Below are 13420 nucleotides of genomic sequence, written 5' to 3'. Positions count from 1 at the left end.
CTCTATGACAATGTCCTATTAATTCATAGGAATCACATTACAAGTACAAGTGTAGCCTTTGCCTATGATTGTCATTGCTCTGCAATGACTGAAACAGTATAGGCTGGTGGCCAGTCAGTCTTTGTGAGAATCTCGTACTTCAAAGCTATGACGATATGACCAAGGACAAGGCTAAGGTCAGTAAGGCTAGTGGTTACTAGCACTTAGGTGGTGGGTGTGACCAGAATCAACAATGATTAACGAAACAATGTATTTCTGGACGACTCCAAGAGCCCAAAATAAGGTATTTATCTCCAGCAAAAGAACCAGCAGGAAGAAAGGTACATGTGGGCAGGGATTCTGCGGTTGGCCGTCGGAGCTGATGGCCCATCGCTCCGTTGCTGTGGCAGGGATGCTGGTGGAGATTGTGCTGGAAGCGCAGCCCGCTGTGGACTATGGAGGCATACATCATCCACGCCTCGCTCTCCATTTCGTTGACCGATCTGAGTGTTTCAAAGATAAGATCAAGCAGAAAGAAACTGTGAGTTTGCTAAAGCCCCATCATCATTCATTTTGGGTCGTCGATTCCCTGTGCAGTTTCCACCATCTGTTCAAACAATACTAATTGTTTTGGTTTATTACATATAGTAGTCATTTGTTGTTAGCCGCCAAGTCATCGCCCTAGTTGGCTCCTGATCTCCAGAACCATTTTTGGAACGCCATTATAATCGTTGTTTCCGACAGATACTGGAACAGCTGGGTGTGATAGGGTCCAGTGGGCGGATCGCAGCCTCTGGCAGCCAGAATGAAAGCTTCATTGTGGATCACGGCCACATTCCTCGCTCCCACAGTCCTATCTATAGAGACATTGCCATTCTCTCTCCCGCAATTCGCAGAAACCAGCAAAAGAGCATACGATGTCTTGCAAATCCTGAAGCGCGCCGATAATAATTGCCCGGGGGGTTACGTTCCTTGCACCAACCTAGGCCATTCCGATGTTTGCTGCAGAAGCGACTCTATCTGCTCTCGAGACGCCGCCGATAATATCGCTTGCTGCCCTTCTGGGGCAAAGTGCACAGGAAGCCTTACGGGGGCGTCTACTGGCACAGACGCCAGTTTTAAATTCCCTGGCACCGCAACCGCGGCACCGACTACGACTACCAACGACGCTACAATAACCGGCTCTACGTTGACGGGGGCCTACCCGTTCATCTATGTCCCCACCACATTCCCCAATGCAGGCATATGCTCGTCGTACTGGTCCGTATGTCAAACCGAGTATTCGCAGTGCACCGCGGCTCTTGGAGGTCGCTACGGAGTCACCGTCGCAGGAGGCGGCGCGGGAGTCACGGTTGCGGGCGGTGGTGCAACGACCGCGGCGTCTGTTTGCTCGAGTCTGAGCCAAGCTGCTTGCCATGGACTCAACCTGGCGTATTGCGGCACGTATGCCACGGGAGGAAGCAGCCCGAACATTGCTGTATCGGGCCGAACCTCCAGCTTGCAGGACTTAGTGTTTGGTATGGTCGTTGGGGTGGCGGGAATGTTCATCTGAGCCTTTGAGGCGCTCAACTACGAGGTCGAACTATGAGGTCGACAGTATGAGACGCCCTCTTAAATTTGTTTGACAGAAGTTCCAACAGAGCGTCGCACAGATTGGCCTGTTTCACGATTCTTTCTCTTCTACGCTTTGGATGACCCATGAAACGATTGACTGATGATATGTACGCATGTATTTGAAATGGCGCTATGTTTACCAATATGCTTGTATATAGAAGACGAGGTACTTTCATCGATCCACATGACGAGCAGAACCAGATTGATCCGATAAAGCTTCAGCTCCCTGCCTTGTCTCTGACGACATATTCAAAGGTATTCTGTATGCTGTTCAAGATTGATAGATTCATTCAGAACTAGGCTTCTTGTGAAAATCCCCCCTCCCTCTCAGTCATTGGTCGGTCAGAATGGACTGGAGCAAGTGCGGCCTGAACTGGTGGATACAGGGAAACTCAATGCCTTGCCTATGCGCAGGAAATGCCCAATCTCATGCCCAAGTTCAAACTTTCGGATTTCCAAGGCATTAGCGTGTCCGGATTGCCTGAAGATGTGTTGTTCCTACATCAGTACGGAGCACATCTGTGCATACACCGCTCTAGCGATTCGAGTCGGAGCAGCCGACACGTCAGTGAGTCTTAATACTTAGCTAGCTCAGAGACCAAAGACAAAAGGACTGTATCAATGAAAACAAGTAACGCGTTGGAAAGCCCGATGTGGACAGTCCTACATCGACCTGATGGCTGATGCAATTCTGCTAGCTGATACTAAGGCCGGGTAATTTCTGGGATCTTCTGTTGCTGTTGGTGGAGATTCTAGACGCTCAATCGCCCGTCTGACGGTCTGAGTAAGTCACGCCGGCCGTTGAAAGCCAGGCGATCAGAAGGCCGATCGCAGTGACCTAGGAGTGATGCCGTCAGGGACGGCACCCAAAAGAGCGGGGAGGAATCCATGTGAGGGGCAGTGATGTGACGCCAATCACACCGACGGATGGTGCTCAGTATTATTAGAAAAGCTGATAGGACAGAACAGGAAATATGATATTACTCCCAGCCTCCTAGATTTTCAGGTAGATAGTGTCTGAGTCTGAGTTATTGCAATATATTGTGCGTCAGCTGTGTCGTAGCTATTGGTTGTTGTTATCAGGAAATCTGGTGGTTGGGTTGGGATGAGAGGAGGCTGGGAGTTGTACTCGGTCTCGACAGTCTCCACGAGCTGCCGGATCGCTTCTCATTCTTCCATTATTTTCTCTCATAGAAACATCTTTGTTTACGTCGATCATTATCACAGAATTTTTACATTCCGTTCGTTTTCGAAACCTCGTGGAATCTGCTTTATCGCATTCCTGCTATCGGAACTATCCGAACTATAGCCTGTCAAAAGTGTCACTGCTTCTGAGCTGGTCGACTGCTCAACGACTGACGGGCCCAAGCTGGGTTGGTTAGAGATCGCAGCGAACAGTCCAGTGTGGGCGACTGATCGTTACCCTTGCTCCAGCTGTTCAAGCATCCTCTAAACTGCTCCTTCGCCATGAAGACATCTCGCATAGTACGGCCAACGATCTCGATACTGGCTGCTCTGAGTCAGTTGCAACTATCAACTGCAACACCGCTTGACTTCGACGAGGCCAGTCTCGAGAAGCGCTGCGCGAACCCTTGCGGCTATTACGGTCAGCTATGCTGCACATCAAGCCAGACCTGCGGTACCAACAGTCAAGGACAAGCAGTTTGCTTGGACTCGTCGGGTGGCAGCGGCGGAACTTGGGAATATTATACCACTACCTATGTTACCACCGAGGCGGATACTAAAACGATTACTTCTACATGGAGTAGACTGATACCTACCGCAACAAGCTCGACCAGTTGCAGGACCGACCTCGGCGAATCGGCTTGCGGCAAAACATGCTGTGGTGCTGCATATGTCTGCGCCAATGATCAGTGTATTGTGGGAAGTTCATCGATGTGGGTAACAGCCACTGCGACACCTCCAGTGCGGGGAACAACCCAGTCGACTATGACCCAGACTGCAACTGCGACGACCACACAAGGTTTCATTCCACCTGTGGGAACAGACGGCGCAACTTTGATAGGAGTTCATGCTGCCGGAGGAGGACTGAGCGGTGGCGCTATTGCGGGTATAGTCATCGGCGTGATTGCTGGTGTCTTTATCCTGCTCCTGCTATGCGCCTGTATGTGTTGCAAGGGAGCTCTGGACGCCCTGTTCGCCTGCCTTTGTCCTGGTAGAAGGAAGAGAAAGGATACCACGTATGTCGAAGAGCGATACCATCACCATGCGCACGGAAGCAAACCCGAAGGCCGTACCTGGTTTGGCACTCGGCCATCTGCCTCAGAAGGAGGCGAAAAGAAGTCCAAATGGGGAAGTCTGGCGACCATTGGCATTATACTCGGCGCGCTTGCGCTGTGTCTAGGTCTGAAGAGGCGCAAGGATGAAGACGAGAAGAGTGATTACACTTATCCCAGCTCTTATTATTATTACTCCGACTACTACACGAGCGCAAGTATGTCTCCCTCGCTCCTCCAATTCACCGTCAGTAGCTAACCGTCTGCGTTGTAGGTAGCGAAAGCTCGGATAGGCGAACGAGAGACACAAGACGATCCAGAAAATCTCGCACGCCGCGCTCACGACGATCATGATCTAATGACTTGCTTCCAATGATCCGACGACATCTTCTGAAGCAAATTCTCCGTCTCCCTGTGAATGACTGAACATTCTCAAGGAGCTTCTCCAACAACTGATAATGCATAGATCGGCGCTGGCTTTGTATGTTATAAGTATGCTTGCTCTTTTTCCATTGTTATCTGTGATTTCTGGGACGGACATGTGTGACGATTATCTTCATGTGATTATGAAACTTTTACCTTTATGGCCTTGATGGATTGGACGAGAAAAATGATGTAAATATGAGCAACGAATACGAATGATCCGAGTTATACGGAGATACCGAAACCCATCTATCCAACAAATTTTAATCAGTGCAGGGTTATTTGACCTGCCACGCACATAAGATGCTATCAGTTTGTCTTGGGACAAATATATCCATACCCGGACCGCAAAGCATCATGAGCTCGAAGCTGAAGAGGGCATCTGGACGCAGGTACCCTTGTAGCGTAACACCGACGGTGGTTATGATTTCATGCATTCTGATCATCATCGCCAAAGGGCATTTTGAATCTCTGATTCCCCAACTTGGCGAGGGTGAGAGCAAGGGTCTTCATAGTCATGCACCTGCCGGCCTAACTCGTGCGCCTTTAAGTGTAACCTGCAAGTCGGTACTTTATTTAGTTAGGTCAGGTATTTGAGGAATGCAAGCTCTCAAAACAGCTTCTGAATAGCTTAAGAACTGTACTTGATGGTGAATATGAAGCCAGCAGAAAGAGAGAGAGATGAGAAGCGAAGGGTTCTTGATGTTATTTGGCAGCAGAAAGCCAAGATCATAGTACGTACTACTAGGAGTAACTTGTGGAGGCTCCACAACACACAGGACCCGACCCTTCTTCATCGCCAAAGTCACAAACCCAACTAAACCGCCTAAGCTCAACTTGCGCGCGCTCCCCGCCCGCCTCCCGAAGTCCGAACTTCCCTCTTCAATAACCCTCCTCTATCTGTCACTCCCGACTTCTGCTTCCTATTATATCCACAACCTCTACGCTACATCTGACTCCTGTCAGCAGAGATTTATCCATGAATTACATCTCCGAGTTTCCTGCTTGACAATCTGAACTAACCTATCCTCGCGACGCTTCACCGTCTCTATTTGTCGCCTAGGGTACCAACGTCCTTCGTCGGCCCGCCATGCTTCAGACACAGTCTCAGCACGTCTTTTCCCACCAGCATCAGTATCCGCAGGCTGATCCTTCTTGGCTACAGCATCAGCAGCAGCAGCAGCAGCAACAGCCACAGCAACAGCACCATCCGGCCCAGCCCCATCCACACCAAGCCCAACAGCAGCATTCGTCGTTGGTGGCTCAACATGCTCAAGTTCAGGCTGCTGCCGCCGCAGCGGCTGCCGCTCAACAGCAACATTATAATCGCATCGCTATGGCTGGGAACGGTGGTGCTGGGAACGCAGCGCAAGGTGCCGGTGCCGCAGCCTTGAATGGAGAAAGCGCTTTGTCCGGTGCGGTGTCGGTCATGGATGGTGGCATCAGCGATGAGAACAGAAAGGTCTTCATTTGGGTTGCAGAGCTGCTTGATCCGAATCGCCGGGAGGCGGCTCTGATGGAACTCAGCAAGAAGAGAGAGCAGGTTCCCGAGTTGGCGCTGGTCATCTGGCATTCATTTGGTATGACTTTCAGAGTTTTGCCCGCGATTCTGTGGAGTGGGTGATTTGAGCGCTCGGTACTAACGTTCTCTCGAAGGAGTCATGACTGCTCTACTCCAGGAAATTATCTCTGTTTACCCCCTACTCAATCCTTCCCAGCTGACCGCTGCGGCGTCGAATCGAGTTTGCAATGCGCTGGCCTTGTTACAATGTGTTGCCTCTCACAACGAAACTCGCACTCTTTTTCTGAACGGTATTTTTTTCATCTTTGATTTTCTTTCGTGTCTTGAGAAACAGCATTGCTGACGAGTAACGTCGCCTTCTAGCTCATATCCCTCTTTTTCTTTACCCATTTCTCAACACAACTTCGAAGTCCCGACCCTTTGAATACCTGCGACTTACTTCACTGGGAGTCATCGGGGCGTTGGTCAAGAATGATTCGTCCGATGTGATCAACTTCCTCCTAACGACCGAGATCATCCCTCTGTGCCTTCGCATCATGGAGACAGGCTCGGAGCTTAGCAAAACTGTCGCCATTTTCATTGTACAGAAAATTCTTCTTGATGATATCGGTCTTGCATATATTTGCGCCACATACGAACGATTTTACGCTGTGGGAACGGTTTTGAGCAATATGGTTACCCAGCTTGTGGAGCAGCAGACTGTGAGATTGCTAAAACATGTTGTCCGCTGCTTCCTTCGGTGAGTCTTGACCTCTGAATCCCGATATCCTGGCAATTGTCTGCCGATCGGATTCCGTATGCTAATATCGCACTAGGCTCAGTGACAACAGCAGGGCTCGTGAAGCTCTACGCCAGTGCCTCCCCGAACCGCTTCGCGACGCCACCTTCTCCTCTGTACTCCGCGACGATGCGGCCACGAAGCGCTGCCTTGCACAGCTCCTCATCAATCTCTCTGATAATGTTTCCGACGGCGCTGCAGGAGTCACCATGTAGACGACGAAAAGTATCCTTCCTCATCTAATATGCTTGGTATATTTGCCACCTTACGACATGCATGGGACGGTTTCTAGGCGAAGACGGATCACACGGCGCAAATAGTGTTCAAAATGGCAATCTCTACACATTGAAACAAGAAAAGCGAAGGGAGGGACATGATCGACGATGAGGCCATGGTTTCGATTCAAAAAAAGCTTTTTTTTTTTCTCTATTTTCCTTTTCCCCTTTTTTAACGTGATCATCTGAGTTGGTTTCATTTCGGTGACTTGGTGCTTGAGTGATCTTCTGTGTTCGAGTGTATCAATTCTCTGGTTTCCATTTCGTCCGCTTCATTGTTCTTGCCTTCTTGTACGGGTTCTGCTGATCTTTCATTGCAATGGTACCAGGCTCCTCGGTGGCGTGGATATGGTTGGGCGCTATCTTCTCTTTTGCGCATTTTCCTTCTCTTCATTCATGATTCTTTTACCAATCCGTATACCATTGAGATAGACCCTCTTTTGAGCAAGAGATACCAATATATATAAGTTTTTGTTCAAGATGGATGGTGGCTGAACTGTTTCTCGCGAACTATTTCTCGCGAGATATGCAATTAACAAGGGTTGAGATCTCCAGTGTTTGCCCTGGAACTCTGTGGAACAATGTTGTCCAATGCATCTTTTCTTTATGAATGATTTTTATTTTCATTCTGATTTACACCTTTCCATTTCTTGAGAGCTCAACTTCTCTGAGCATACAGAAAGACGACGGGCTAGCATGGAGTGCCTTATCGGGTGTAATTAGTCTGGACCACAATCACCTGACGGCGTCCCCAGTTTCGACGCGCCTCCCTCTGAGCTCATCACCGTTTCGCGCCCTGGGAAAAACTTCCGCCGTTCTGCCCGCCGCCCTTCCAGCCAGGTCAATTACAACAGCTTACTGGGGATGGACTGAAGTCATTAATACCCATCCATCGGCGATTAACATTTGGCTCACAGATTCAATTTTCTAATCTAGGCAGAAGACCAGGTTGTCCCACGCATTGAACCTCGCACCTTGGATTCCCATCTGCGCTGCGGCGCCTTGAATAGTTTTGAGTCGCCGCCATGGTATCGCGAAAGCGCACCCGCTCCGAGGTGGAAGCTCCTCCGGAGCAGCCATCTGAAGAAAATGGCTTGCTGAGCCGTCTTCGGAATTGCTGGGAGTTCGCGAACCTCATGCAGTATATCGCGATTTTTGGTAAAGTCATGAAGATTGACGAAGACTTTGGAATTGATGTGAGTGTTATCTTTCCTATGCTCCTGCGCAGCTCCATATAGCGCGAGCGACCGTTTTGTGCTATTTGCCCCCCTCTTTCTTGCAGAAGCTGATTTTTGGTCCTCGCTCGCTAGGATTTGGAAACCGAGTGCCTCAAGCCTGAACCATCGGAGAAGCTCATGGAGATTGGACTCTGTCTTCTCAAATGGGTCTCGTCGCATCGAGGTCTTACGTATGTGAACGGTCTCTTACCTTTTCTCTATGTCGCCTCAGCTGATGGGAGGATTTGAATCTAGGTTCGACAATTTTGACGAATATACGCGACGCCAATACAATGCTAAAGCTCCCCATCTGCCCAACCCCTTTGGTTACGACGAGGTCCCGAACAAATTCTCGGAATTTGACCTATTCCAAAAGCTTCGTGTTCTCCATCAGCTGTCTGTTTGGACTTTTTGGAACCCGGACCGCATCCGCGAGAAGATGCCAGAGCAGAAAGAGATTGACCAAACACAATGGGTGGGTAACCTCCCGCCGTCAGCTATCTATCATGATCTTCCACAGAAATGCTGATTCGTTGCAGCGCATTGAAGAGTTAGGCTATGATCGCGAAGGCCGCTACTATTACGTTCTAGATGATAACCGGTTGTACCGTCGAACCGATCCTGATATTCCTCCCCCGAAGCCTGCAAAGTCGAAGCCGAAGAGCCGAAGCACAAGAGCATCACGAGCCTCCAAGCGACGAAAAGTCTCAGGCGCGGCGCCGGTTGAAGAGTTCGGTGAAGACACTGACAATGTCAATGACGGCGTTGCTAAAGATCCATTTGAAAACATGAAGTGGGAATGCATCGCCATCACATTAGAGGACTATAGCCGCTTTTTGGACACGATTCGTAAGACCAAAGACGCCGACGAGAAGATATTGCGGGATAGGATCCTAGAGCACGTGCTACCGGTCATCGAGAGGGAGGAAGAAGCTCTACAGCGGAAGCGAGCCAAGCGTGAGAAGGAGCTCTTGAACATGCAGCTGCTTGCAGGTGCCAAACGGTCGGGTCGACTCGCTCAGAAGGCGGAGAGGGAGCGACAAGAGCGAGAGGCGGCCGAAGCTGCTCGGAAGTACGAGACGGATTTGGCCGCAGCGCGCAAGGAAGAGGAAAGGCTGAGGAATATGGAGGAAGAACGACGCACTCGGATGATGACGCGTGAGCAGCGCATCAAAGACCGGGAACGGAAGCGTCTTCTGCATGAAGCTGAACTTCGCAGAATTGCAGAAGAACAGGAGAGACTCGAAAGGGGCGAGAGCAGACTGTCAGAAAGGCAGCTCAAGGCTGAAATGGAGAAGCAGAGGAAAAACTTGGAGGAGCTTCAGTCAGATGATCACTGGATTTTTGACTGTTCAGGTTGTGGAGTCCATGGGGAAAACTTGGTATGGAATGGCCATCCTCAACTGTATCAGCCGCAACTTGCTAACAAGGAAACAGGATGATGGCTCACATAGCGTAGCATGCGAAAGGTGCAATGTGTGGCAGCATAGCAGGTGTCTAGGTATTGCACAGGATGATGCCGAGCGCGAAGATTTCCACTTCATCTGTCGGGACTGCAAGCGCCGGGAGGAAGAGGCGAAGCTGCCGAAACTCCCACCTTTGAAGTTCAAAATTGGTTCTTCACCACCATCCGCTACTTTTGCTACCCACCATTATCAAGGCTCGGAGGAAACGAATGCCGCCGCAACAGCGCAAACGAGCTCTCCTTCAAAGCCACCGAAGGTAGAACCACACGCGCCATCTTCAAGTACAGCTCAGGCAGTGGCTGTTGTGCCATCACCGCCTGAACGTCCCCAGCAGCACGTCATCTACGGACAGTCAGCTCCTGTTAGCGACTCTCGGCCTTTGTCGTCGCCAATGAAGGGCAGGAATGGCTTTGCGCCTTCGTCTCAGGGACTGCCTTCTAGGCTTCCATCCATCTCACAAGCTACCAATCTCCCTCCGATCGGTCGAGGCACCTTTGGTGGCAGTTCTTTGCATTCTGGACGGCCGTCGTCTGCCCACTCAGCTCAGAGCCCGAGTCTTCCCTCGCCTATTCAGAACCGTCCCTCAATGTCTCCCACCCAGGGCAATCATGATGTTGGTCCGCTTGCGGGATTCCCACCTACAGGTCCCTCGGACGGCTCGGCTCCCTGGACGCCCTTTGGACCCCATCGGGCGGCTGCGCGGCCCGACGCTGGCAATAATGCCTCCTTTTCTTCGATCCATAGCGGTCGGCCATCTTTCTCAGCGGCAACTCCTAGTGGCAGCAGGTCCTCGCCCCCGCAGAGCTCGCATGGTCTACCATTTTCTGGCATCAGCCCCACCAAGCAGTCTCCGCGACCCATGACCTCGGGCAGCCTTGTTGGGGCCCCAATCCTGCCTCCAATTCAGAAACTTGAGCCGAGCCCGAAGTTGATGGGCAGAAGTTCGCCCGACGCGCCCATTCCACCCCCAGTGAAATCGATGACTCCTGAGCAGGAAGAGCGTCGGCAAAGGGAAAATGCTCTGATGTTCCAGTCTCAGCCTCACGCCCTATCTAATCGCCAGTACTCCGCCATGTCATCCCCATCGCTCAATCGGATACACCCTTTAGGCCCGTCGGCTCTTAGTCGGAACAACGAACCGCAGTCATAGGCGGCTTGGCAGGACACAAATTAGAGGGGGAATTGAAATCAGGCGCTTATTCTTTGTCGGCTTGGAGTTCCACATTGCATTTTGATATCGGATTTCATACCACTTGTTACACTGCAACATGGCCGAAGTGTGCTTCATTTCTGGATCTTTCGACAAGCGATACCTTTCATTAACCTGAAACAAAACTTAGGGTTCGCGATAGTGGAGATTTACTAAACGTTGGCGCTGTGATTCCCTCGATGGGCGAATACTGAGAGGCTGGAAAAATCTCCCCCAGCAAATGGACATTATCCAACACCTGCAAACGGAACGTCATATCGTCTATTTGACCACTACCTGCGGATCGCCAATTCTAGTCTGCAAGTTTAAATGGACGTCTGAAATATCCGAAGATCAAAGCACTACTTTCGGGCGACTTTGAGATTTCGCATTGGTCGGGCGGTCGATGAGCAACAATGCCTTTTGGCTTTTTCGTGACAGCATGTCACTGTACCAATCGATCTTTTCTCCTGCCGTACGCCGGGATACATTATCTTTGTTGGTCTGACCGGATGGTTTTCTGAATTACATCCACGGAGTTTTACAATGCAGTCAAAGACGTTGCACCGGGTTGATTGAGGAGTTTATAGAGGTTGACGGATCGGATGGTTCTTTCTGTATGTTTCAATAGGTGCGGTTATGGCTTCAGCATCAAGGCAGAAAATGAACATGCATTCATGACTACTTTCTTGAATTACACTATAAGGAGCAACAGACCTCCAGAGATTGCATCGCTTGGTTGCCTCAGGCGTAGACTTCAGCCATGAAGTCCGAACGAATCCGAAACCCCTATCTGGCGAGCTGCATACCTGTCTCAAGTACAACTAGAGGGATTACAGTAAACCAGGGCAGTCTACAATCTACATATACCAGTCGCCTATAGCGCAGGCCAACCCCATTCTTGGGACGAGGTGAGATAGCTTCAGGTGCAGCTAAGCAGATAAACAATAGCAAAGACTCAAGAACGGAGAGTCTACTCCGGTAGCAAACAGCGAGACCCTGGCACACCCGCTGTACCTGGGGCAAAGGGTAGAGTCCGTGCGTGAGAGTGTGGAGTTCTGCCTATTTTATATATGAGTTGTTTTTGTCCTGTCTGTTCCCACGCTTCATCCCATTTTGACACGTCTTAAGACACTTGATCATGGCTTCCAAAGTTGTCCTCATCACTGGCGCCAATCGGGGAATTGGCAAGGGGATCTTGGAGCTGTACCTAAAGAAGCCAGGCCATACTGTTATTGCTGCCAACCGTGATCCAAGCCACCCCACTTCTCAGGCTCTAGCCGATCTTCCGCGAGCTGAGGGCACCATATTGGTGATTGTCAAGATTGATGCCACCTCTCCTACTGACCCTGCAGCTGCTGTGAAGGAGCTTGCTGCCAAGGGAGTTAATCATATTGATATTCTTATTGCCAATGCTGCTATCTCCCTCTCTTGGCCTACGGTCGCTGAGGTCAAGGTCGAGGATATTCAGAAGCATATCGACGTGAATGTCTACGGCTTCATCTATCTATATCAAGCCTTCTGGAGTCTTCTGAAGCAGGTCAAGGATCCTAAGTGGGTGACTATTGGGTCAGGCTCAGCATGTCTCACGGTAAGCTTTACAGCCTACTATGAGAGATCTCTGAGAGATCTGTCTAGCTAACTATTCTGTGGGGAAGAACTCCATCCTTTTGAAGAATGCCGCCTACGCCCCTACCAAGGCAGTTCAACACTGGTACACCAAGGCCATATCCGCAGAAGACCCCTGGCTGACCGCATTTGCTGTTGACCCCGGGTGAGTCTTTATAGAAGTATGATTATCTCCACAATAAGCTGGTGACTAATCAGATTTGCTGGAGTAGCTGGGTGCAGACAGACGTTGGTAACCGTGGCGCAGCTGTTTTTGGTTTTGAAAAGGCTGCGATGACTGTCGAAGAGAGTACTACAGGTGTGGTCAATGTGATCGATTCGTCTACTCGCGAAACCCACAGCGGAAAGTTGTTCAAGTATGATGGTGATGAAAAGCCATGGTAGCGTGGTAGGGGGCGAAAGACAACTCAATCAGTAGGTTTCCTATTGTGTACTTGCCTCCCATAGAAGCCAGTCCATACACGATGTACACTGCATAACAACTTTTCCTACCCTCTGACATGAGGATTGATAATCCCAAACCAGTGGTCCTTCGAAATGCAGCAGTACATGTATGTGTTCTAGTAATGGTCCCATAGCAAGTCCGGACGGGGCATTTCAGACCGGACTGGATGGTTCGTTCTTGTTGGGGGGGAATATGCTGCTCATGGGGATGGAGATGGAGGACAGGACAATTGCCTTACTGTGCTCGCCCTTCGCATGGTGTATGTGCATTGTTTAGCCAAAGCAAGCAGGCATGTCTCTGATGCTTGGCCTGTGGTGAGTGGTGACTGAGTGAGTGATTTATGGATACTCCGTAGGCCTGTGACATTTGCTCTGCTGTCGATGACTCTAGGGCCTTATTTGCTTGTGTAACATTGCGTTTCAAGGAGTGTACTCCGTACTCCATTCATACTTGTATGATGGTCTAATTACGTCCGGGTTCCGCCTGAATAGATCGTCAAGGATAAGAGTCCTGTTCTAATAAGATGGTCCGCACTTCGCAATGAGGAGGAGCAGTTGACCGTCCGGAGTAGATGGGTCTAGACAATCTGATTCGATCAATTCTTGTGAAATCAATCAATCTGTCGGTTTAGTGTAAGGACTATTAT

General features: G+C 50.1%; 5 protein-coding genes across 5 annotated transcripts; all 5 read left to right on the top strand.

Annotated features, from left to right (window-relative positions):
- Positions 1 to 361: 361 nt before the first annotated feature.
- Aud_007122 (uncharacterized protein) lies at positions 362 to 1531 on the top strand (the record flags this gene model as incomplete). The annotated part of the gene is made up of 2 exons (XM_043292015.1): positions 362 to 520; positions 749 to 1531. 2 exons carry the CDS (start codon positions 362 to 364, stop codon positions 1529 to 1531), a joined length of 942 nt encoding a protein of 313 aa, XP_043147950.1.
- Positions 1532 to 3060: 1529 nt separating this feature from the next.
- Positions 3061 to 4184, top strand: Aud_007121 (uncharacterized protein; the record flags this gene model as incomplete). Its single annotated transcript, XM_043292014.1, has 2 exons — positions 3061 to 4048; positions 4105 to 4184. 2 exons carry the CDS (start codon positions 3061 to 3063, stop codon positions 4182 to 4184), a joined length of 1068 nt encoding a protein of 355 aa, XP_043147949.1.
- A 1159-nt stretch (positions 4185 to 5343) lies between these two features.
- On the top strand, positions 5344 to 6768 carry Aud_007120 (Rcd1-like cell differentiation family protein; the record flags this gene model as incomplete). The annotated part of the gene is made up of 4 exons (XM_043292013.1): positions 5344 to 5833; positions 5910 to 6065; positions 6139 to 6514; positions 6591 to 6768. The coding sequence occupies 4 exons, from the start codon at positions 5344 to 5346 to the stop codon at positions 6766 to 6768; spliced, it is 1200 nt and encodes a 399-aa protein (XP_043147948.1).
- A 1085-nt stretch (positions 6769 to 7853) lies between these two features.
- On the top strand, positions 7854 to 10661 carry Aud_007119 (putative PHD finger domain protein; the record flags this gene model as incomplete). Its single annotated transcript, XM_043292012.1, has 5 exons — positions 7854 to 8024; positions 8139 to 8236; positions 8301 to 8520; positions 8585 to 9427; positions 9483 to 10661. 5 exons carry the CDS (start codon positions 7854 to 7856, stop codon positions 10659 to 10661), a joined length of 2511 nt encoding a protein of 836 aa, XP_043147947.1.
- Positions 10662 to 11841: 1180 nt separating this feature from the next.
- Aud_007118 (uncharacterized protein) lies at positions 11842 to 12713 on the top strand (the record flags this gene model as incomplete). The annotated part of the gene is made up of 3 exons (XM_043292011.1): positions 11842 to 12291; positions 12359 to 12474; positions 12542 to 12713. 3 exons carry the CDS (start codon positions 11842 to 11844, stop codon positions 12711 to 12713), a joined length of 738 nt encoding a protein of 245 aa, XP_043147946.1.
- Positions 12714 to 13420: the final 707 nt, after the last annotated feature.

This window comes from Aspergillus udagawae (genome assembly GCF_001078395.1).
Source record: "Aspergillus udagawae IFM 46973 DNA, scaffold_5, whole genome shotgun sequence".
NCBI lineage: Eukaryota > Fungi > Ascomycota > Eurotiomycetes > Eurotiales > Aspergillaceae > Aspergillus > Aspergillus udagawae.
The sequence above is the reverse complement of the archived record's forward strand: the minus strand, read 5'-3'. Positions and strand labels throughout refer to the sequence as shown.